The 25746-nt window shown below is 42.7% G+C and overlaps 1 protein-coding gene across 1 annotated transcript in view; it reads right to left on the reverse strand.

Moving 5' to 3' along the window:
• The window catches only part of CRTAC1 (cartilage acidic protein 1), a 541606-nt gene that overhangs the window by 496252 nt on the left and 19608 nt on the right, over nucleotides 1–25746 (reverse strand). The window contains exon 2 of the mRNA XM_049790858.1: nucleotides 24822–25021. Coding sequence (XP_049646815.1) covers nucleotides 24822–25021 — 200 coding nt within the window. The remainder of the gene's footprint in view (nucleotides 1–24821; nucleotides 25022–25746) is intronic.

Consider the following 25746-nt stretch of genomic DNA (forward strand, 5'->3'; position numbering starts at 1 on the left):
TGACGGAAGCTGGACACACTGGTCTCAGCCCCCTAAAATGCTGCTGATGGGGGCTCTGAAATTCACAGTGCTATAGTGATGGCTGGAACCTAGGCTTTTCTGTCACAGGTTGGGAAGGAGGACAGCTTGCTAATGAGCAGGAGAAGCTCGGTTCACAAGCAGCCTGTCTCCTGACAAGAGAGAGAGATACACACAGCTGGAGCCCCAGACCCTCTACAACTCTCCCTTTCCTAACCTGCCAAACCAGGGCAAGACCCTCATAAGGGCCTGAGCAATAGGACAATGAGTAGGGCACTCATCTTACATGCTGCCAACCCAGGTTTAATCCCCAGCACCCCGTAAGGTTCTCTGAGCCCTGCTAGTAGTTATCCCTGAGCTAAGATCCAGGAGTAAATTCTGAGTGTACCTCCCAAACAAAACAAAACACTTCCTTTGGTGGATTAATCATCGGTACCATCTGAAAATCACCCAGCTTGGTGGGTGTACATGGTTGGAATGCCTGAAGGGCATCTGTAGAGGCCGATTCTGCATAGAGCTAAGCTTTCCGGACTGTGAGATCTCATGGCTCAGTAATTTTCAAAACACTAACTCTGGAACACTCACACAGGACTGCCAGTGTTTTGTTTTGCCAACTAGTGACAATTAAAAAGAAGGAAAGAAAAGTCACAACTACCTTCTCTGGTAGAAACAATATAATTTTAATATCAGAAAAGGAGCAAGAAGGTCAGTCTTAGAATTAAACCCTGTAAAATCAGCTCTTTAAAAGGAGTATTCTTGGTTGTATGAAGAAAATGACATTATCCTTATTTAGATTATTTTTTTTATACAAAAGGACAAAAATATTCTTCCCATGCTGGCCTGATCTAGGAATAGGTCACTGGAAAACAGGCATAGGGGATTAGGAGTTTGGGTTTGGAGTCAAACAGGCCACTCTTCTTTCTTCTTTTTCCTACTTCATTCTTTTTTCTTCCTTTTTCCTTCATCTTCCTTCTTCTAATAGTGTGTACTTAATTTTCTTTTGTTTTACTTATTTAAAATTTTAAATGTATTTTATCTATTTATTTATGTTGTTTTTTTAACTAAAGAAACTTGATTTAAAATTATTGAGAGTTGAGTTTTAGGCAAATCATATTTCAATACCAATCCCACTATCAATGTCAACTCCCATCACCAGCATGGCTATATTCCATCAGCCCCCCCCCCCCACGCACACACTTGACAGGCACATCACAAAGTCAACTTTGCTTCTTAATAACTTCATGATATTTTATCAAGAGAGCAACATTCTGAGGTTCACTGTCCTCCTTTCTAAAAGGGAGACAATTGTACCTCCTTAAATGAAAATCCATGTGCAGAATCTGGTACATAGTAGGTGCCCCTTCAAGGCTCACAATACAGCCTCCCCCAATTGAAGAGAACATGGACAGACTTGCAGAGGTTGAAACTCTTTGAATATCTGTTTTTTTTTGGGGGGGGGCTTGCCCAGTTATGTTCAGGTATTACTCCTAGATCTATGTTCAAGAATCATTCCCAGTCATATTCAGGGATCAAATAGGTTAGCTGCATGCAAAGCATGTGTCTTACCTGCTTTATTATTTCTTCAGTTCTTTTAGTATATTTAAAATAATGAAGAAATGCTAAATTGGTTTGCCAAAACTATTCACATATTTTTTTTAAATATTCACAGTAGAAAAAATATTTGGAGCACATCCACTCATCCAACACATTCCCAACAAATCCAGGAATCTGTCACTCGTGAAAGTGAGTGAGAAGATTATTTGTAAGCCCTGCCACCTTTCAAAAAAGAACCTGGTTAACTCCTTGTGAAACCTCTCTTCTCCAGGATGACCCACAAACCTCTGTCATTTTCTCCTGTCTGGAATTTATCTGGATCGTTTTCTCACACTGCCCTTTAGTTCAGAATTCTGAGCATGCAAATTTTCTTGGAAAACTAGCTGTTGTCTTTGTGCCTCACTGGATCCCAATAGGTTTCAAAAGACTCAAATGAAAGGCTAGACGGGAAGATAAATGGGCACTGAAGAAGACACTTTAAGTAATGGATGCTAGGAAAACTTGTAAAGGGGGAGGGATGTGTGCCCAAGAACTCAGGTGGTGACAGAGGTGTAAAAAACTGTTTTGAGAGGTACCCCTGTGAGCACACCTGCTCATGTGGATAAGTGTATGTGTGTACCTCATTTGGGGGGGGGGCAAAAATGGTGATGCTCAGGGGTTACTCCTGTGTCTGTGCTCAAAAATTGCTCCTGGCTGAGGGGACCATATGGGACACCCAGGGATCGAACCGCGGTCCATCCTGGGTCAGCTGTGTGCAAGGAAAATGCTCTACCGCTGCACCATTGCTCTGGCCCCATATTTTTGACAGAGAATTTCAAAGGGTTGGTTCTTTGTTTATTGCCACCCCCCCCCCCCGACTATCACCACTACCACCATTAGAAGGTCAGCTACAGGAGAGCAGGAGTCATATGCATCCTGACCACCACCTTAGTCTTTTGTGCTGAACACAGGCTGAGCACACAGTAGTGTTCAGGATATATAGCTGGTTAAGTGACTGTATGTCTCATGGTTGTCTGTCGTCTCAGCCCCTGCATCCTGGCAGGGAAAGCAAGTCTGAAATAATAAAGCTGACAGGCCTATATCCAGATGTAGAGATGAGAGGCAGAAAGGCAGGGGGCTGGGGGATCCCAGCTGTGTTTGGACTCTGACTCCTGTTGGGTCTGAAGTTCCCAGCTGCCCTTGTGTCTGTTTCCTTGATGCTCAATTGGACAGATTTTCTTTGAAAATCTGCTACCCAAAATGCCCCCAATATTTCCTCTTTCTAGGGGGTGAGAAGAGGATAGATTAATAGAGGGAAACTGTCAATTGTAATCAAAAGAATTCTAACTAATCTAGTTTATTACCAATGAGACTTGACTGAAAGTAGTACTTGTAGTACTCAGGTGTGTACAGGTAAGACTGACAGGTCTCACAGATTGGTGGAAGGTGACATGGCTAAAAATTATGGCAAAAAACATGGTGGTAGTGGTACTGGTGGTTAACATTAAGACTTTTCCCATTCTCAGACATATCATCAAACTGTGCGTACAGGGTTTTGTTTCATGGGTAGCTCCATGCAATGAAGTGAACTATTCTTCTTGTTCTCTCTACTTTATAGAAGAGGAGATCAAAACTCAGAGAGGTTAGGAAGGTAGCTTGTTTCAAGATTTACAGCAATAGGAAAGGAACTAGAGGTTTTAAAATGTAGGTTTGTATAATTCGGCAACTTTTCTTCTCATCCTAAAAACATTCTGTCTCTTCTCTCATTCTGTGCAATGATCCTTTTCCCATCTCTTGTCTGAGGTCTCTCACTTTCTCTTCTCCTTTCAACAACCCTTCTCTTGGTGATTTGAACCTGTTTTTTTTTTTTAACAGTACATATGAACAAATGTTAAGATTATGGTTTTTAGCTATTTTCAGGTGTTAAAATACCTTTTCAGTGCTAAAAAAACTCCTTATAATAGTAGCTGTAACTTAATGCCTATTGATAATACCTATGCACACATGGATTCTCAGGTGCCTTGTAATAACTCTGTGACCTCTATGTTGGCATTCACTACTTTAAAATATATGGGAGAATCTATATATCCATCCCTCTTACCATTACCTGCTTGGCTTATTACAATATAGGAAAGGCTTATAAATGCTACCATTGAGCTCTTTTTTGTTCACCCTCTGCCTTAAGGCTACTAATTTCTTCTGAAATGTGGTATTTTTGTCCCTCCTTTCATATGTTTAATTATTTAGAGGGCATGAACCATGATACTTAGGTTTTATAGATCACCTCTTGATTATTCAGGGGCTGATTAATTCATGGGATTGCCCAAGTCATGCCCTTCTCTTTGCTATCCCCATTCGTTTTATCATTCTATTTCTTATTAACATCCTTCAGCAAGAATGGACAGTAGAAATGAGAAATGATTCTGGTTGCAAATTATAAATTCTGATAAAAGATTTGGTTGGAGGAAGTTGAAATTCTTCCCCAAAGTAAGAGTCTCTTTAATTCATCAAGCATATTGATTCTCTCTGAGCTCTGTGAAGGCAGAAGTTGCTCTCATTTACTACTAACCTCCAGGGCTCAGCAAGGTGCCTGGCACATGGTAGCCCAACAACACGGAAATTTTAGAATAATGACTAAGAGCTGCCTGTGACAACAGGGGTAAATAAACTTTGCTAGGTGGGACATTGATTTATAGGAAAGAAATAGAATACAAGACAACTATTTTAGCATTGCATGTCTAAAGACAACCCTGTATAAAAACGTTTAAGCAACTGTGTTAAAAATTAATGGCAGAGGAAATATAGATCTAATTAAGAAATGAAAAATGTTCTATGGTGCGATATTGTTCCCCACTGATGGAAAAAGGGAAAGAGAGAGAAAGAGAAACTGGATTTTTTCTCTTGGATCAGATGAGGACTGATCCAAGTAAACTGGTTACTGTTTATCAGGTATTAAGTAAACATAATAACCCTAAACATATTAATAATGATCAGTGAGTGTATGTCAGGTGCTGTGACAAGCAATCTACAAGCCTATCTCCTTTGTCTTTATCACAACCTAGAAAGTAATATTGCTTGATGGGCACCAGAAAGTGTCAGGGTCCCTTAAATATGTCTTTAGATTTCGAGATTTTGGGGCCCAAAATGAGTGAACTTTTTTTTCCATATTCTTATTTTACTTTTTTTAAATTATCTTTATTTAAACACCATGATTACAAATATAATTGTAGTTGTATGATTACAGTCATGTAAAGAACACCCCCCTTCACCAGTGCAGGATTCCAACCACCAATTTCCCAGATCTACCTACTCCCCATCCCACCCACACCTGTACTCGATAAGGCTTTCTTTTTCCTTCATTCATTCACATTGTTATGATAGTTTTCAGTGTAGTCATTTCTCTATCACTCTATGTGGAGAGCTTCATGTCATTAGCTGCACCTACATGGGAAGCTGGGGGGAAGTAAGGGTTGGGACTGAGGCAGTAAAATATTAGAAATGAGCTTTGTAGGGCAGTATCAAGGTCACAATACAAGATGGATATTATGGATATATAGAATATATGTATACAAAACTATCAATATGAAAACAAGGAGAAAAAATTCCAGTGACTGTCCCAACATAAACCAGTGCTAGAACGGCCCGCCCTCCTCCCAGAGCGCATTCCCATTAGTGTAGGGAGAGAAAGGGGGAAAGCCTGTTGACCCCTATAGAGTCCACCTAGACCGGCGCCCAGGGAAAGACTGAAGTCCAGGGGAGAAAAACCCTATACCACCTGGCAAGAGCTGGTCTCCAGAATCAAGGAGGAAACCGGAAGCCAGATGTCAGCCCGCCCTCCTCCCCATGCACCTCCCACTTGGAGTACAGAGGGAGGGGAGAAGCCTGAGGACCACTAAAAGTCCACCTGAACCCACTTCTGGCCATCTGAGCTGACACCCAGGGAAGGCCTGGAGTCAGGGAGAGAAGGCAAGGACAGCTGGGGGCCTGCCAAGCCTCCCAGCACTCCCTAGGCTAGGGAGAAAGGCTCTGGTATGGGGCCTCCCCAAACCCTATACCTGGCAAGAGCTGGTTTTCAGAATCAAAGAGGAAACCGGAATCAAGATGTCTGCCCACCCTCCTCCCCATGCACCTCCCACCTGGAGTACGGAGGGAGGGGGGAAGCCTGAGGACCACTAAGAGTCCACCTGAATCTACTTATGGCCATCTGAGCTGGCACCCAGGGAAGGCCTGAAGTCAGGGGGAAAAGACAAGGATGGCTGGGGGCTTGCCAAGCCTCCCAGCACTCCCCAGGCTAGGGAGAAAAGCTCTGGTATGGGGCCTCCCCAAACCCCATACCTGACAAGAGCTGGTCTTCAGAATCAAAGAGGAAACCGGAAGCCAGATGTCTACCTGCCCTCCTCCCCATGTACCTCCGCCCTGGAGTACGAAGGGAGGGGGGAAGCCTGAGGACCAGTAAGAGTCCACCTGAATCCACTTCTGGCCATCTGAGCTGGCACCCAGGGAAGGCCTGGAGTCAGGGGAAAAAGACAAGGACGGCTGGGGGCCTGCCAAGCCTCCCAGCACTCCCCAGGCTAGGGAGAAAGGCTCTGGTATGGGGCCTCCCCAAACCCTATACCTGGCAAGAGCTGGTCTCCAGAATCAAAGAGGAAACCGGAAGCCCATGTCTACCCGCCCTCCTCCCCATGTACCTCCGCCCTGGAGTACGAAGGGAGGGGGAAAGACTAAGGACCAGTAAGAGTCCACCTGAACCCACTTCTGGCCATCTGAGCTGGCACCCAGGGAAGGCCTGGAGTCAGGGAAAAAAGACAAGGGCAGCTGGGGGCCTGCCAAGCCTCCCAGCACTCAGGCTAAGGATAAGGGCCCCAGTATGGGGCCTCCTCAAACCCTATACATGGCAAGAGCTAGCTGTTTCCTAATTTTTAGATTATTAGAGGAGCCATCTTGATTTCTGTAAATATGGAGGTGTACTGCAAAACTACTCCATTGGGAAGGCTGTATATTGCTTCTTACAATGTGCAGAAATGGAATTGAGGGGTTACAAAATGAGCGCGGCCACGGAGAGTAGTTTCGGGTATGGGTCCTGGAGAGATTACAGTCCTTGGTGTCTGTAGGCTGGCTCAGCAGAAAAGAGACAGAGAGCATGGCCGCTGTTCTTTATACGTCTCTGGGTTCCCAATCACACGGCAGGAATTGGCCCCACCTTCGTTGGGCGGGGACATCTTACCGGGTGTGGGTCCTGGAGAGATTACAGTCCTTGGTATCTGTAGGCTGACTCAGCAGAAAAGAGCATATTCTTATTTTTCAATTATAGATTTTTTCAAAGGAATGTTATATGTTTAGAAAGATAGACAGATTCTAGATACCTTCTTGGAAATTTATTTCACTAGCTCTTGGCTTTTTGCTATTAATGAATTTTCAGAAAAAAAAACTTATAATGAGACTGCTATATTTTTAAAAGTATTATGAATCTATGAAAGCAAAATGGTTTGTAGGTGGGATTGCTCTGGGGTGAGGGTAGATGCTGAAATGATCTAAGGCCTTCCCAACCAGTCCTATGAAGTGCACGGCTGAGAGGAATTGGTGGAATATAGTCTTGACCATAACCTATTGCAGAAGCGTGTTCTATTACAGAGACGCAACTTTAAATTTTTACTTTTGTGTGGTGCTAATGATGGAACCCCCAAGGTCTGACACATACAAGACAAGAGCTCTACCCAACCATCAACACCTACATTTATTCAGAGAACAATTTAAAAGATAATGGAGGAACTACAGTTATAGTTTCAGTAGAATTACAGTATCTTATTTGAAGGGGTATGTGTGTGTGTGTGTGTGTGTGTGTGTGTGTGTGTGTGTTTGTATTTGAACCCTGGCTTTCTTTGGTCTCCTTCTTCTTCTTCTTCCATACTCTGGGTTATCTTGGAGGGAAGGTTATAGATTACTGATAGATTACTGATGAGAAAATATATGTAAAAACATCAAGGTTGGGGGCCGGAGAGATAGCACAGCGGTAGGGTGTTTGCCTTGCATGCAGATGATCCAGGATGGACAGTGTTTTGAATCCCAGCATCCCATATGGTCCTTCATGCCTGCCAGGAGCAATTTCTGAGAGCAGAGCCAAAAGTAAGTCCTGAGTGCCACCAGGTGTGACCCAAAAACAAACAAACAAACAAAAATTAGGGCTGGCATTTAAAAAAACTGGTTGTGAATTCTCAAAAATTTCACTAACCCTCTGTGGATATAGACAGGAACCAGGAAGAGCCACTTCCAGAGGCTCAGTGATACTGTGTAGCATGAAATAATTAACGATGGGGCTGGATGGCGATGGATGGAGGCCTTTGTGCTTAGGCCCCAGCCACGTGGCTTCATCCCCATCCAGCTGGCGAATTCCAGGCCCAGGTAATCGGCGTAATCAAGACTCACTCACATGCAGGCTTTAGGAAGAATCATCTTTATTCAGGCCCTATTCACCACATGTGTGTGGCCTATCTCATAACCTTTTAAGCAATAGTTATTCTTGGCCCTGCATCTAAACTCCTTTCAGCCATCTTTCCTTTGGGCTCCATGCGGCCCCATGATCCAAAAGCCAGGGAGCCGAGCCGGGCCAAGAGAGGAACGGCCAAAGGGCCGAATTCCCTTGGTCCAAGCCTTAACTAACCTTTCCCAGACCCCTCCCAGAAATGGGAGGGGCTCGCAGGTAAGGTTACGCCTACTATCCGGTTCCCAAGACCCCTCCCCGAAATGGGTGGGTCTAGGGTCTCAAATGGGTACACCCACAATACTGTAAGTTCCTTGGAACTACTCAATCAACTAACAATTATTATGATTTAATAAAAGGGAAATGAACACAGGGACATTGGCTTTAATATAAGAGATGATAAAATCTGTGATATCATAGGAATTCCAGAGGGTGAGGGGGAGAACATTATTACTATACCTATGAGTGAAAAGCTGTAATACTCATGGGGAGATGAGGCTGCCAAGCATGCTGATCATGGGCTTAGTATACCCTCTATAGCTCTTATAATATTCTCCTCTATTATTTCTAGACATGCCTTCTCTCTCTTACAACCTAACTAGTTTAAAGTAAGTCATTGCACTTTTGTATTTGAGTGAACACATGTAGTTATTCTCGGGACTTATTTCTGGCTCTGTGCTCAGAAATCACTCTTGGCTATGCTCAGGACCAAAGTGAAGGGGATTGAACCTAGATCAGCCAGATGCAAAGCAAGGACCCTGACCTCCAGACTATCTGAATTTTTATATCTTCCTAAGGCCCAGACACACAGTTATAAACATGGCAGTGGACATGTAGAATTTGTTTATTAAATCGATTGATGTTATTCTTCAGGGTTAGGTCCTTGAGTTACCACTTCCAAGTTTATTATGTTTATTATTTTCATTAACCTCCTGACCTAAGTGCCTCCCTCCATCCACAGGACTCCAGCATATTGCATCTTATTTAATCATTGAACGTAAGCTAACTATATGGTCAGTGTAGGCATACAGATGAGAGAGTGAGGGAGTGAGAGTTCCTGCCTTCAGGGTTTTGGGGTCTAATTTGAGGGCAAAGTTGATAAAGAATTATCAACCAACATGAGTTTATAGTTTAACTAAATACTGTGGTATTTATTGGGTTTAAGTTTCTTTTTCAAGTTAATCCAGCCAGCAAAACTCCTCCAGAAATGTAAGTTAGCATTGATCATAAATTGACAACAGCTCTTATCTATTCTTAGGAATATTTTCTCTGATTAGATATGTAGTCACAATATTTTTGGGGGGCCAGGGATGCTTCCAGCTTGCAAAAGGGCTGTCCTTGTCTGACCTACGAGTCATTATTTTGGGCATTAAATAAGAAAAATGACTCTAGGAAAAAGGAAAGGAGGAAAGGTGTGAAAGTGTTGCCATAACGAAAGGAGGTGCAAGAGGTTCCTAGGTCTGGGGCCTTCAGGGATGGGAACCAGGATTATCTCCTTCTCTCTGAGGTATCACCTTCATCCTCTCAGGTTTCTCCACAGGACAGGGGGAACACAGATATTTGTAGTATTTTTGTGATATATCTTTATAACTTATAATCCAAGAGCAAAGGAAACTTTTCTTTTTAAAATTCATGATGAAATGTCTCAGACTAAGAAAATGATTGGGGGCTAGAGTAAGCCTCACTGTGGGTTGGGCACTTTTCTTAAACACGGCTGACCTAAACCATTCATATGGTCCTCCAAGCCTGCCAGGAGTGATTCCTGAATGCAGATCTAGGAATAACCCTTGAGCATAGCAGGTACACCCCAAAAAACAAAACAAAAATAAAAAATTGATTGGACATCTTAATGTAATAAAGAACTATTAGTGACCCAGAGTAACTTTGGTAACACCTCAGGATTCTGTGATTAGAATATTATCCAACGGAGAGCCTGTGTTCTTCTGAGAAGGCAGAAAGTACTGTGGAGGTCCAAGGAGAAGATCCTGCATCACATTAAGAATGATGTTCTTGGGGCTGGAGAGATAGCATGGAGGTAAGGCGTTTGCCTTTCATGCAGGAGGTCATCGGTTCAAATCCCAGCGTCCCATATGGTCCCCCGTGCCTGCCAGGAGCAATTTCTGAGCATGGAGCCAGGAGTAACCCCTGAGCACTGCCGGGTGTGACCCAAAAACCACACACACACAAAAAAAAGAATGTTGTTCTTGACTAAAAGCCAACTACAATCGTGTTTGCAATCGTGGTGCTTAAATAAAGATATTATATATATATAAAAGAATGATGTGCTTACAGTGTGGTACTATCCTACAGGGTCACTCCCATTCCATGAGAATACTCAATAGCTTCTTCATTCTACTGCCTGCTCATGGTCAGGCTCTTCAGTGACTACAAACTTAAGGCATATCTAAGGATATTGTGAAGTTGTCTACAATCTCATATAGCATGATAACTGTACAACCAACATGGAAAAGTGGCTGCTGAAAGGGGAAAAAGGTCCTTTCGGAAGAATAGAATCATGTATTTTCTTGGTTGCCAGAGCCAAGCACCAGTGACCTTGTATGATACTAACTATGTTGAACTGAACTTTGATCTTGATGCTCCAGTGTTATTTCAGAGAGTCATAGTCCAAGGGGTTGATTGGCTGCTTGAGTGCACGTGACATACTACATAGTCTTCATGCTCTCTCTTTCTCTCTCTTTCATATCCAAGTGCCTTATGCTGTTGAGTTCATTTCTGTTTTGCAAGCATCTCTGAGCAGCTGAGGAGGAAAACTATTAAATATTACTTCCTTTGGCTGTGTAGGCCCTCCAAGTCTACTTTGTAATAAAAAATGAAGCTTTGTGTATCCTAAGCCTATTGACAGTTCCAGATTTCCCTTTCTACCCATATGACAGACTAGATAGTGACCTTACCACTACAAGACAAGTAGTTTCTTGATAAAATAGGTAATTTTTGTTTTACTTTTGTGGTCATATCCAGAAGTACTTGGAGTCTATTCCAAGCTCTGTGATCAAGAGTCACTTATGGGGTGCTTGGGGAAGCCTTGTGGCATGACAAATGGAACCTGGGTCTCTAGCATACAAAACATGTACTTACCTCATTGAATTATCTCTCTGGCTTACTAAAATGGATTTTTAATGTTCACAAGTGATGGAAATCTACACAGATTCCCTTACCCCACAGAAAAGTGAGTCAAATTTAGATCTGGTAATAGGGAGTGGTAAAGAAATGGAAAAGAGGGCTTGAGGAAATAGTAGAGCCCTTGAACTGGCAGTGTGAAAATGGTGCTGAACATTAGAGTCCCACATTATTGCAGAATCTTTGGAGAGAGCTAGTATCCTTATCAATAGAATCTTGCAGCAAAATAAAGAAACAAAAGCAAATTAAAAAATCTGACAGCTAACCTGGATTTGATCTCTATTAACACATATAATCTTCTGAACCTACCAGGAGTGATAACCTGAGCACAGAGCTAGGAGTAAGCCTTGAGCACTGCTAGGTATGGCCCCAAATCAGGTAAACAAAAGTCCTAAAAACTCATTTAACCTTCAAGGATTCCAGATACTGGAATTACCAAAAATGGATTGAGTTTACAGAACAAAGGATGAAATAAGGTGCTTAGTTTGCATATAACTAACACAGATTCAATACCTGCAGTGTTCAGTTACCTAAACACTGTCAGGAGTGATCCCTCAGCATAAAGCCAAGAGTAAGACCTGAGCATAGTGAAGTATGGTGCAAAACAAAATGAAAAAAAAAAAAAGAATAATTAGGAAAATTTGAAAGAGGACCACCTTTGGGGCTAGAATGATAGTACAGAGGTTAAAATACTTCAAGATGCCCATTTTAAGCCCTGACAACACATATGGTTGTCAGAACACTACCAGACATGACTCCTGAGCACATAATCCAGAGTAGCCCATGATCACTGCAGGTGTGGCCCAGTTCCCATTACCCATCTCCCCAAATCAATGAGTAAAAAAAGAACATAAAACTGAGAAATGGAAAACAATTTTGTTCTGTTTTTGGGCCACACCTTGTGGTGCTCAGGGATAACTTCTGACTCTGCACTCAGGTATCACTCTTGAAAGAGTTTGGGGGACCATTTGAGTTGCAAGAAATGAAACTTGGATTAGCTCCAGACCCTAGAAAGCAAATTTTAAAATTAAAATTTAACAGATTAGTGCAACTGAAGAAAGAATTAATAACTTGGACAATATTCCTGAAAAATTATTCATAAGAGACTAGAGATATGGAGTTAAGGTTTTGCCTTGTATGTGGCCAACCCTGGTTCAATCCCTGGCATAGTTTAGTTCCCTGACCACAGTAGCAAACCGAACCATAGAGCCCGGAGTAACTTCTTAGTATAGCTAGATGTGGTTCAAAAAAAAAAATAGAGTAAACTTACTCTTGAGGTGTCATCAAGAGAGACTGGGGATAAAATAATGGGACATATTCAATGATTTAAAGATTAGAATGAGAAAACTTGACACTGAGAAAGTCGTAGAGAAGAGTAGAATGGGCAGACTTAAATGATGGTTATCACCGTGGAAAACAGAATAAAGATTCCTCAAAAATATAGGAACAAAGAGAACATCAATAACATGATCCAGCTACTCCACTTCATTTAGTCACAACATATAAAAACACTAATTCTACAAGATGGCTGTACCCCTGCAGCCAGTAAAGTGTTATTTACAGTAGCCAAGATTGAAAAATAAACTAAATGCCCACCGATGAATAAAAAATTAAAATAGATATGGTATATGCACATGAAAAACTTTCCAGTAATTAAAAAATAGTAAGGTAAAACCTGACCATTTGCAGCATGGGTGAAACTTGAGTCTATTATTGTTAATGAAATAAATCTGACAGAGAATGATAAATACCACTGATTTAAAAATACAAGATTTCTGAAGATTAAGACAAAAAACAGGGGCCGGGCGGTGGCGCTAAAGGTAAGGTGCCTGCCTTGCCTGCGCTAGCCTTGGACGGACCTTGGTTCGATCCCCCGGTGTCCCGTATGGTCCCCCAAGCCAGGAACAACTTCTGAGCACATAGCCAGGAGTAACCCCTGAGCGTTACCGGGTGTGGCCCAAAAACCAAAAAAAAAAAAAAAAAAACCCAAAGAAATAAAACAAAGTATCAGCAAGAAAAACAGCAAAAAGCAATCTTAGAGGATAAGATCAAATGGTTACAAGAAAGAAAGAGAGGGGTGAAGGTAGTAACGAGGTAAAAGGAGTCAATCTAGATTTTTGGTGGTGATGATAATGTAGTACACACAGATGCCAAAATATAAAGCTGTTATACCTGAAACACACAAAACATTATAAATCAATGTTGCTTCAATAAAAGATTCAGGAAGCACAAGCTGTTTTTTTTTTAAAGAGATACACACATATACATAAATCCAAAAGATGAAAAAGTGATAAAGACAAGCGACAGATCACCTACAAGGGGATGATATTACTAATATGAGTCATCTCAGCCGCAAATGGCAGCTGGAAGACAGGGGAAAAATAATGACTGTCAGTCTAAAATTCTGAGTGCAGAAAAATTCCTTCAAGAATGGAGATACAAGTATATTTTTAGACTAAACATAATTTGAAAGTTTATCATTATCTACCTAACATTCAGTAAATAGCTAAAGGAGATAAGAATCGAAATTATCCCAGAAGATCTTTCTGAAATGCAAGAAGGAAAGATGAATAAAACGGTAACAATGGGAATGTATAAAAACCTAGTCTGAAGTTAGACAATAACAATAGTTCTTATAACATGGTTCACAAAGGACAAAGCTAAAATACTATAAAAGACTATGAATGAGGGCCAGATACATAGTACAGTGGGTAAGGTGCTGAATCTTGCATGAAACTGACCCAAGTTTGATCCTGGGCACTGCAATATGGACTTGAGCCTTGCCAAGAGTAAGCCCTGTGCACAGCAAACCTCCCCAGCATCCCAAAATAAAACAAAATACAAAATATGCCAGGAAACATTCTTAAAGTGTGTAATGTTACAGAAGAAACTTAAGGAAACTGTAGTTGGTTAAAATTAGTTAAAAGTACTATTATAAAAGTTCAAAAAAATCTATTAAGGGCCCGGAGAGATAGCACAGCAGTGTTTGCCTTGCAAGCAGCCGATCCAGAACCTAAGGTGGTTGGTTCGAATCCCGGTGTCCCATATGGTCCCCCGTGCCTGCCAGGAGCTATTTCTGAGCAGACAGCCAGGAGTAACCCCTGAGCACTGCCAGATGTGACCCAAAAAAAAAAAATCTATTAAAAGATAGTAAAGAGGGCCCGGAGAGATAGCACAGCGGTGTTTGCCTTGCAAGCAGCCGATCCAGGACCAAAGGTGGTTGGTTCGAATCCTGGTGTCCCATATGGTCCCCCGTGCCTGGAGCTATTTCTGAGCAGACAGCCAGGAGTAACCCCTGAGCAGTGCCAGGTGTGGCCCAAAAAAAAAAAAAAAAAAAAGATAGTAAAGAATTTAAATCTTAAATCAAGAAATGAAATATAGAAATAACTTGTCCCACCTCCTCAAGGAAAAGAAGCCCCCCTTTTCTCAACCTCCATTAAAAATTTAAAGCAACAAAGAAAATATAGCATGGAAAAAAAACACAATTAAAACAAATTCACATATTGAGGCCGGAGAGATAGCACAGCAGTAGGGCATTTACCTTGCATGTGGCCGACCCAGGAGGGACCCAATTCAATTCCCATGTGGTCCCCCAGCCTGCCAGGGGCAGTTTCTTAGTGCAGAGCCAGGGGTAACCCTTGAGCACTGCCAGGTATGACCCAGAAACCAATCAATCACTCAATCAAACAATTAATGCATAAATAAATAAAGTTAAAAAAACCAAATTCAGGGCCGGGCGGTGGCGCTGGAGGTAAGGTGCCTGCCTTGCCTGCGCTAGCCTAGGACGGACCGCGGTTCGATCCCCCGGCATCCCATATGGTCCCCCAAGAAGCCAGGAGCAACTTCTGAGCGCATAGCCAGGAGTAACCCCTGAGCGTCACAGGGTGTGGCCCAAAAAAAAAAACAAAAAACAAAAAACAAAAAAAAAAAAACAAAAACCAAATTCACATATTAGTATTAGTGTTTTCATAAAATGAAAGGAGATTAAGCTTATCAGAAGACAGATATGGTCAAACAGTTGGGGAAAAGACGACAATAACTATATCTATGCTACAGAACAAAAAAAAAAGAAAAATATCCTACATAAGACACAGGACTTGAACAATTTGAAACCAATGCATGGAATAAGATATTTGATAACACTAGCAAAGGAAAGGTGGATAGTTCTAACAATACATAGTTAGGGATAGTTTGGGGGTTTCTTCAAAGTAATACTGGCTCCATTCACCAAGAAAACAAATACTCTAGTTTTGGTGACAGAGAGTCGGGTGGGAGCATGTTCTGCATGTAGAAACCTCACGTGCCACCCTGGCACTACATGTTCCCGGAACATTACCAGCCAGCAGGAGCAACCCCTGAGCACCAAGCCAGGTGTGGGCCAAATTCCTCTTCTCTGGGGCCAAAACAAAACAGACTTCTAATAATGCACCTACTAAAGTAGCCTTTAATACATATGAAAACCACTGAGGATCACAGAAATGCACTAACAAGTCTCTTTATTGTTCCTAGGCAGAAACATGTTTATGAAGATTAGTATGCTTAAAGTAATGGGCATTTATTCATGTCTGATAGTTTTTCCTTCCACCATTTCTAGTATTCTCTGAAGATCTCTGGACCTCAGTTTTCTCACCTGCAAGATGGGGATAATACAATCTACACTGTTTTCTACAGAACTAAGGAGTCCTCAGTGCTAAGACCCACCATTATTCTATTTCCAGGAAAGGAAAAAAACCTGCCAATTTAAGGCAGAAATTGTAGGTCACATCCCAATTTCAGTGATGTGAAAATGGGGGAAACCTGTGATTTAGACTCAGTTATATCCTACAGCTCAGCTGGACAGCTGCGATGGCTAAATAGCTCATCTTAGAAGAGACAGAGTAAGAAAAGCCAGGCAGTGTAACAAAAGCCTGCCCTCCGCCCCTTCACAACTGTAGCCTGCAGCTGAATGGAAACCGGGAGGGCATGGCAAAACCTGAACGTGTGTTTGTTTTTAGTTTCTTCACAGTCGTGTGTGTTTTGCTAGATACCCACACCTCAGAAGTAGCTGCTTTCTTCAAGGGAAAACCATAGCATCTTTGCACGAAAGTGATAAAAAAAAATCAGCCAACAGCATGGGCTGGAGAGATAGTACACCCAGTAAGGTATTTACCTTGCACGTACCCCCTGACCTGGGTTTGATACTCAACATTCCATTTGGCTACCTGATCTTTGGCAAGAGTGATCCCTGAGCACAGAGCCAGGAGTAAGCTCTGGCCATCCCCAGAAATAAAGAACTCAAACACACACAAAAGTAAAGAACTCCCCCTACCCCCAATTAGCCAGCTAATTGTGAGCAGGATTGGGGAGCAGGGACTGTAAGGAACAGAACAAGAGAGGGAGGCAGGGGCCATGTTCCCTGCCATCCAGAGTTGAAGTGTTTGGCTTCTGCCTGAGAGTGAGGTGAGTTGTGCTTGGTCCTGGCGAGAAGGGAGGGCTGAATGGAGGGAAGGGGTCTTCAGTGTGTCTTCCCTTGTAATAGAGGAGCTTTAATTAAGCCCAGGGCATAAGGCAGGCCTGCCAGCCAGCCCACCTCCTTTATAAGTGGGGGAGAAGAAAGGCTTATAAGAAAGTGACCGGAGAAAGGGGTTGTATCTATTTTCCGAATGATGAAAACTCTAACTAAAAGGAGCTTTGCTGTTTTCAGCACAGGCAATTTTAGTGACTTAATTATATTACTATTTTGGAATGCCTTTTTATAAATATTCTTAACTGCTTTGTGAAAATCAGGGTTCTTTTTTTTTTTTTTTTTAATGCTTTAAACAATAAAAACCAAACCAACAAACAGTAAAATCCAAGCACATCTAGAGCTCTTTGATAAGAGAACCTTTTGCCCCCTTGTCACACACACACAAACACACAGATGTGCATGTCCTTCCCAGGGGTCCATCCAAGCACACCCTCCCAACCCTACAGTGACACCCAGTGGGAAGTGCTCTGTGCAGCTCACACCTCCCAGGATTCTTACATCTCACTGCGGGTGCTGGTTACTCACCCAGGAATTATCGGTGGGGGAGTGTTTGTCCCTCCAAGGACAGTGAGATCTTTAAAAGCTGAATTCCCTCTCACTCGGTGTCAAACAGTGAGCTGCAGGGTAAATTCATGTGGATGCTGACTGAGGTACAATTCACTTTAGCACACTAAAACCAAGTGTGCTTTTAAGATTTTTGTCCACTCTGGCATTTGTTCCTGGGACAGGAAGCTGCCTTTGATTAAATATAATACTTTTGTTGGTACATATATATATATATAAACTCAAAAATTGGTTCTGCACTCAAAAATTGATCCTGGGGTCCAGAAAGATAGCACAGTGGTAGGGTGTTTGCCTTGCACACAACAGACTCAGGACAGACAGTGGTTTGAATTCTGGCATCCCATATGGTCCCCCGTGCCTGTCAGAAGCAATTTCTTAGCGCAGAGCCAAGAGTAACCCCTGACTGCCGCCAGGTGTGACCCATAAACAAAACAAAACAAAAAAACAAACAAAAAAATCACTCTTGGAGATGCCAAGGATCCCACTCCTGGGATGCTGGGAATCGAACCCGGGTCCATCCCGGGTCAACCACATACAAGGCAAATACCCTACCACTGTGCTATCACTATGGCCCCTATTTTAATATATTTTTATATATGCTGTTGGTAGCATATTTCTCTTGTTGCAATAGAATCACTAATATAATACTATTAAAATCTCTATAGGTAGGGGCCAGAGCAATAATACAACAGGTAGGGTACTTGACTTGCATGTGGATGAACCAGATTTGATTCCTGAGAACATAGTCCTGAGTGCTGCCAGTTGTGGCCCCAAAACCAAACAAAACCCCCCAAACTTCTAAGGTACTGAATTAATGAATGTTGCCTTTCTGAAAAATGACCAATCTCTGTGAGTTGCAGATTGCTGCCGTAACCACACAGATAGTGCATAAAAAACAATCAGGTAGGTGATCTGACAGTGTTGTGAATTTGGACTCTAATACTGGTCTCACTGTGCTGAAACCAACGTGGTGATTGGCTCTCTGGGTTCATTCCTTCCCCTCCCATTTCTCCTTCCCAAAGGCCAACTATATTCCTCAGCTCATGGTCCCTCCTTGCTCCTTCAAAGATCTCCAAAGCCTGCAATGATGGACTGAGACCCTTCTCATAAATATCAGAAACCCTCTTCTCTGCCTCCCTTCCCCACTATTAAAGACCTGGGATTACACAGAGTTCACTTAGATGATCCAGGATGATCCACATCTAGGTCCTTAACTTCATCATGCCTGCAAAGCTCCTTTTGCCCTGTGTGACATGGTAGCCCATTGGTCTGTGGTCTGAGGATTAGAGAACAGCATCTTTGGGAGGTCATTATCCTTCTACACTCACCATTAACACCAGTGTGTATATGTGCCTGTCATTACTTGGGGCTCCCAGACCTCTGAGCTGTCGAAAGAGCCTGTGAGTGAGTTGAGGTAGAGAGCAGAATTTTTACCATATAGCTTCCCAGAGGGGGGAAGAAAAGTTCAAATGCAGCAATGAGACATCTTTAGAAAATCAGCCATGCTCTACGAAGTAACCTTTTTTATGAAAGTTTGAAGAATGAGTTTTAAAAGCTCTGGCTTTTGTTCAGACTTATATGTCTTGTTAGTACTCAAAATCAGGGGCAGTTCCATGCTTAACCATAGCAGAAACACTGGCATCCCACAATCATGATGACAATGAATCACGGGTTAAGGGTGACCCATTTAAGAAATATATTTTGTCAAGGAAGCTAATACGGAAACCTTTAAGTAGTCTGTCCAAAAAGTTTTGAAGATCTTCCATCCAGTTTAATAGCAGCATTCTCATTTGTGAGGTGAACATAGGCCTTTCCTGGAATCATCAGCTCTAAATTTATAAGATTCAGATCTCGGAGCACATGTGGCTACACACATAGTAGGTATTTGAATATTTGCTGAATTTAACCACCTCAAAGATTGCCTTTTCTTTCTAGCCTAAGGATAAATAGAAAACAATGAAGATTGGAAGTAATTTGGCTTAGTAAGATGTACGGTTCCTTCCTGGCTTTTTTACTTAATAGCATCTATCCTAGAGAACTATTTGCACATATGAATTAGGATATTTGCCCTCACTGTAAGGATGCACTACAGAGTATTGCATGCGGTGGCCACAGATTAGAAACAGTGAGAGTGGCACTTGAGGAGCAGTAAGATGGCTTTAGCTCATTCACATTAAGGAAATGAAAAAATCAAACTAGACATGAATGTCCAAACAATAAACATATCATGTGGTGAAAAAAGCTAATTTAAGAACAAAATATATAAATTAATTCCTCCCCAAGTATATATTTTATAAATTTATGTGTATGTATGTCATAGAAATGTTTATAAGTACAAATATAAAAACTGAAAACAATTGTTCTGGGGATTTGTTCTAAATGGACATAGAGTGGAGTGGTAAAGATTTTTTAATTTTGCCTCTATTTTATAAATTTTTATAAGACATGTTTCATATTAAATTATTTTTAAAAATTAAGAAATAAGGGTTAGAGATAGGTAAGGTATTTTGCCTTGCATGCAGCTAACTCAGGTTTAATCCTAGGACCACATATGGCTCCTCAAACCCCATCAGTGATGACCGTTGAGTGCAGAGTGAAGAGTAAGACTTAAGTGCTACTGGTTTGGCCCTAAAATAAAACAAAACAAGAAGTGTGTTTTCTGTGTGTTATATATTTAGATATTCTATAAATTTAAATATATTTATTTTGAAACTATACCTATAAATATATCTATGAACCACATGTATCAATATATACATTTAAAATTAGTACTGATTAGATTCAATCATAGATAAATGGCCCATTCTTACTATTTATAATAGCAGAAATAACTTTCATGTGATAATCATTATTTTGGTAATTGAATACTATTTGCCTTTTAAATAATTTAACTTTAATAAATTAAAAAAAAAGTTTTCTGACATAGTTACTACAGTTAAGGTGGGGGGACCAGAAACACTGCTTTCCAATATGTAGCTTCCCTTTAACTGAAACCTTTCCAAGTGTGAAGATTGTGTTAAGGTTTTACCAAATGAATGCTCTTTGTGTAGAAAATCAGATCTAAATCGTGATTTGAACTTTACAACCACAACCATCTTTCCATTTGAACAAACTCATGCTGGAAACTGACAGAGTTGGGGCTTTATCTCAGACCTCAGGGGACAGCCCAGGAAATAAAAGCAGCTCTAAAGGAATTGTGCAAGATTGACTCCAACAGGAATTTTTTTCTAGACACCGTGAGGTGTAGATTGGGTGTTTAGTGCCCAGGAAAGAGGGGGAAACCACCAGGTTTTCTATTCGCCGAGGGAACCAGTCCTGAAGAGTCTACGTGGCCAGTGCGTGCACCAACGTCTCCAGGGGTGATCAAATCCTCCCCTGGCCCTGCAGGGAGGAGACTGTCCGCTGACCGCAATCATGCACCTGCCGGCTAGCAGATAAGCCCTCCACATGCAGAGACACTCGCCCAGCTGTGGTGGAAGAGCCGAGCCTGCCCACTCCCTCCCCTGTACCCTCGGAACAAAGGGCGGTCGTTTCTGCTCCTCCCGAGTCAGATGCACACACACGACTTCCATCACAATTAACTGGAGGATCTGAAACACAACACAAACTCGCCAGCCACACGGTCAAAATCAATGTCATCAATACCCAGAACGCGGATACCAAAAGAAGCAAAACAAAGCCAACCTATTCAGAGAGTAAACAGTCAAAGCAACAGGCGCTGGTCAAACCAGACACTACAAGGTCAACAGTACAGAAACAAGTTCAAGTGCAGGGTTTAACTTATAAATTGGAGAACTACCCAGGATCCCCAGAGTCCCCCTAAACCTAAATGCCTTTCAGGGGGCAGGCTAATGAAGAGATCCATAAGATAATACAGAGTGGCTACTGCCAGGAACTGGACTGTAGGTACCCCAGGTAAAAAGCATTCACATTCAATTATTTCTTTTTTAATTTCAATGCCTGCTCCATGCTACTCTTTTAAACAGTCTACAATCAAAGAGAGAAGAAACAGACTTAAATGGGGGTGTGGGGGTGGATGAGTAGAGTAAAAACCAGCGTCAGCAAGGTTGCCAAGGAGTCCACAGGGAATGAAAGGCAGGGCACAGAGCCCAGTGATCATTATTTGAAAGGATGATGACCACTTGGTGCCTATCTTCAAAGGCAATAACAAGACCAAAGTGAATAGAAGTGGTTTAAACTGTAATGGGAGGGATTCAGATTAGTCAGATAGATGCTTGACATAAGTAATTGAGCTGGATTACAAAAAGATCGAGAACATTCCCTTGGAAAGCTGGAAATAAATAGAGCCTCCAGAAGCTAGTAGCATGGCCTGATTGGAAAGCAATGGAGGAAAGGGTGTATGAGACTGAATGACCTCCCAAGGTCCTGATTTAAATATGTCTGTAGAGTCAACCCCTGGTTATCCGGCCCAGAGGAGAAGACAGTGACAAATCATCCTACGCTGAAGATAATAAAAAGTTATATTTGCCTTTGGAATGTATTTTGGTACTTAAATTAGAGCATGTCTTTCGGATGCTCTGAGAATTCACAATGCTTCACCACAGCCACAAAGAAGGCCTGACCTGGAGCTGGGAGGCTGCCCAGTTTCGCCATCCTGTCCTCCACGAAACTCTTGTGCTTTGCTAGGGGAGCAAAACCTTCTTTCAAAAATTAGCTAACTACTTTGATCTCAAACAGGAACTGTCTGGCTCCTCCATTCTCTGGGAGCAGAGAGAAAGGGAACAACCCCAATCTCTGACAGATTCAGGATCGACGCCCAGCATGGCCTGGCCTTGTTTCTAGATAACTCTAGAGTGTTGTGGTATCCACAGTAAGTAGCAAGCTCAAGCAGGCTTAGGTATCTGCTCTAAACTAACTGGTGATGGTCTAACCTCTCTACCCAGAGGACACAAAAGCCAATGCCTTGGATCTCTTGGATAAGAGAAAAAGACTTCATAGGAAAGGGAGCTGAAATGAAGATCAAGTCTTGAAAAGAGAGACAATGGGGTGGGGTGGGGATGGAAGCCTGTTCTTGAGCTCAGGTACCAAGATGAATGGAAGAAATGATCAAGGGGGGCCGGGCGGTGGCGCTGGAGGTAAGGTGCCTGCCTTGCCTGCGCCTAGGACGGACCGCGGTTCGATCCCCCGGCGTCCCATATGGTCCCCCAAGCCAGGAGCGACTTCTGAGCGCACAGCCAGGAGTAACCCCTGAGCGTCACCGGGTGTGGCCCAAAAAAAAAAGAAAAAAGAAAAAGAAAAAAAAAAGAAATGATCAAGGGAAAACTTGATTGAGGGCTGGAGAGACAGTACATTAGGGAAGGTACATGACTTGCATGCAGCTGACCCAGATTCACTCCTTGGCACTCCATATGGTCCCCTGAGAATCTGAATGATTCCTGAGTACTACTGAGGGAATTTCTGAGCACTACCAGGTGTAACACAAAATATGAAAAATAAGAAACAAGGGGCCAGAGAGATAGCACAGTGGTAGGGCATTTGCCTTGCATGTAGAAGGACGGTGGTTCAAATCCCAGCATCCCATATGGATCCCCGAGCCTGCCGGGAGTGATTTCTGAGCATAGAGCCAGGAGTAACCCCTGAGGGCGGCTGGGTTTGACTCAACCCCCCCCACAACAACAACAACAAAAAGAAAAATAAAAAACAAAGTAAGGGGGAATCTTCAGGGGACCTAAGGAGAAGTGAGGAGAGTTGCATTTTGTTCTTGGTCTTCCCAGGGTCTACCAGGAGGCTAATGCCAAAACATTGTGGAAATAGATCCAGGCCTTCCCACTTAGACTGGCAATGGAGACAGGGCTGGCCTGGAAGACCCCTCCCTAGTTCAGGATGACTGAAGATTTCATTTTTGGACATGGCCAAGCCATTCAGAGCCTAGAGACAGTTTAAGTGAATTCTATCCTAGGCAGTATGGCCCTGCCCTCTCAGCACCATAGGCTGCTCACTCTGGCAGGATTGTTCCAACCCTTCCTGTTCCTGTCCTTTCCCATCATACCCTACTCTTCAGCTTTCCCTCAGGTGAGTCCAGTACTGGACTGTCTAGTAGATATGTGGCTAGATCATAAAAATGGAAAAAATTTTGCTCTTAAGTCACAGTGGCCACATTTTAAGTCATATGTGACCAGTGAGTAGATACTCCATGGGCCAGCATCAACATGGGGTGTGATCAGCAGAGAGAGTCCTGGCATAACACTTGTCCCCACTTCTGGGATGTCTGAGATCTATTATCTCTTGGAAGGGAAAGTAAGTAGTACGACCTCCAGGTTCCAAGTGTCTTTCCATCCCTAGGGCTCCTAATTACTGCCTTCAGCAGGGGTAGATTTCCCTGGGCCCACTTTTATAGTAGAAGAAATTGGGGACACATAGGTAAGTCACTTATGTGAGGGTCACAGACACTGTGGTGTGGTGAGAATGAGAGCCAGACCTTCCCATGCCTATGCCCCACTTTCTATAGTCACATATCCTGTCTGTGAAGGCAACAGACCAGTTAACTTGTTAAGAGAAGCCTGGAATGTTCTGGACTCCCAAGCCCAAAGCTGTGGGTCTCTCCCATTAATTGATGGGCTATGTGAAACCTAAAATCTGTTCAATGCAGCTCCAGAGAGAGGAAGCCTGTGGTTCAAACCTTGCCAGGTTCACTTGCAATGCCTGACAAAGGCTAAGCTGGTTACAATCTAGGAGTCCTTAGTTCCTTTCCTTGTATGCTCACATCAGAGTGTTGTGAGGGGATTAAATAAGACAAGTGTGAGAAAGGCTTAGCATAGTGCCTGGCCTATATTAGCACTCCATAAGTAATCATTGTTAATGGTGACTGGCAAGATTGGCAATGCCCTGATGAGGGCCCTGGCTGACAGAGGTTGCAGGACAAGCAGGCATCACAGTGTGCCCATCTGATAGATGGCACATCCGACTCTTGGCAAGACAGGGACTGACTCAAGGTCACGCCACTCGAAAACTCTAGATCTGGGTTGAAACTCAGCTCTGGGGATTTAAAATCTTACACATTTTCCCCCTTTTGCTACACAATGTTGCTTTCTTCTCAAGAGAGAAGGGAGCATGTTCGCTAAGGCGTGGATGAGAGGAAATGCAGCTATCCTTCTTAATTCCCATCTTCCCCTCTCCTTTGAAACAGACAAGTGGTATTTTCTTAGTCTGAAATACCATACACTGCAAAGGTGGCTTTGAACAGGCATTTCTACCATAATTCTCAGTCCTAAGCCCTTCTTCCAGGAGATCTGAGAGCCCCCACACTGAGGAGGGAATAACACCCATGTAAAGAGGCTTAAATTTGAAGAGACGAGAGAGGCTTGAAGTACTGCATTCACTTTCTCCCCAAATTGAAAACCGTTTTGCCCATGTACCCTCCGTGCTAGTTCATTGTTACAGCAAAAGCAAGAACTTGGTATATATGCCACATCCCAACTAAGCCCAGACAAGAATTTTCTGCATGGGAAAGTGTGTTGTTGCCAGCCCCTGAGTTGGGGGGGGGGAGCATTTGTTATTAGCCTCGAGTTTCATCACAACGAAAACTTACTAATGCATATGTCAGACCATTGTGGAGCCACTTACCCTGCCACCACGATCTCAAAGTCCCCATCGTGGTCCACATCAGTGACAGCCACACCATAATTGAGCTGGGTGGGGTTGCTTTCATAGTCAGGAGGCAGCACTGAATTGGTGACTGCAGTGAACATAGGCTCTGTCCGTTGGGAACCTTCCATGGTGGGCAGCAACCATAGCAGTAGCAGGAACAGAAACATTCTGAAGACCTGGAATCCAAAGGTATGAAGGTAACTGAGAGGGAAATCTAATGAGGGGTGGGGGTGCCTTTCCTCCCTGTTTACTTAGGGGCTTTGAAATTCCTAAGCATTATTTGGCCTCTCTAGCTCCCCTCCCATGATGCCTGATCATCCTTATCCACCCAACTCTGCTTTTTCTTTTTCTATTCCTCTTGAACACGTAAGATGCACGTGTTAATTTGTTCATTATGTTTATTATTTATTGTCTGTCTCCCTCTGCGAGAACATAAATTCCACTAGGATAGGGATTTTTGTTTTGTTCATTGACAGAGCCCAGCACATAAAGACGCATAATGCGTGCTTCCTGAATGAGCAGAAGAATGCTTGTGTAGGAAGACACAGACATCTCCCTTACCCTGGGAGTAAGACTGGAGAATACAGAAAATAACAGATGTCACACAGACTGAGGGTAGCGTAAGATCCCACCCCTCCAAGTAACCAGGACTAGAGCAAGAGTAGAGACAGTGAAAGATAATCTTTCTGTGAAACATATCTTGAAGGTCACTGCAGAAAAATCAGGGTCCCCCAGAGTTCTCTGGGGTGGGAAAGAGAGCTTGTTGCTGGCCGTCATCACTTCCAGACCAGGAAGCATTGAGTTAGGGAGTGTATTCCAGCAGGATCTGGCAGGCAGCTCATCATTCATTTGGAGAAATTAAACCATTGCTTGCGTGTTTTATTATAAATTAATTATGTAT

Source organism: Suncus etruscus, chromosome 17 (assembly GCF_024139225.1).
Source record: "Suncus etruscus isolate mSunEtr1 chromosome 17, mSunEtr1.pri.cur, whole genome shotgun sequence".
Lineage (NCBI taxonomy): Eukaryota > Metazoa > Chordata > Mammalia > Eulipotyphla > Soricidae > Suncus > Suncus etruscus.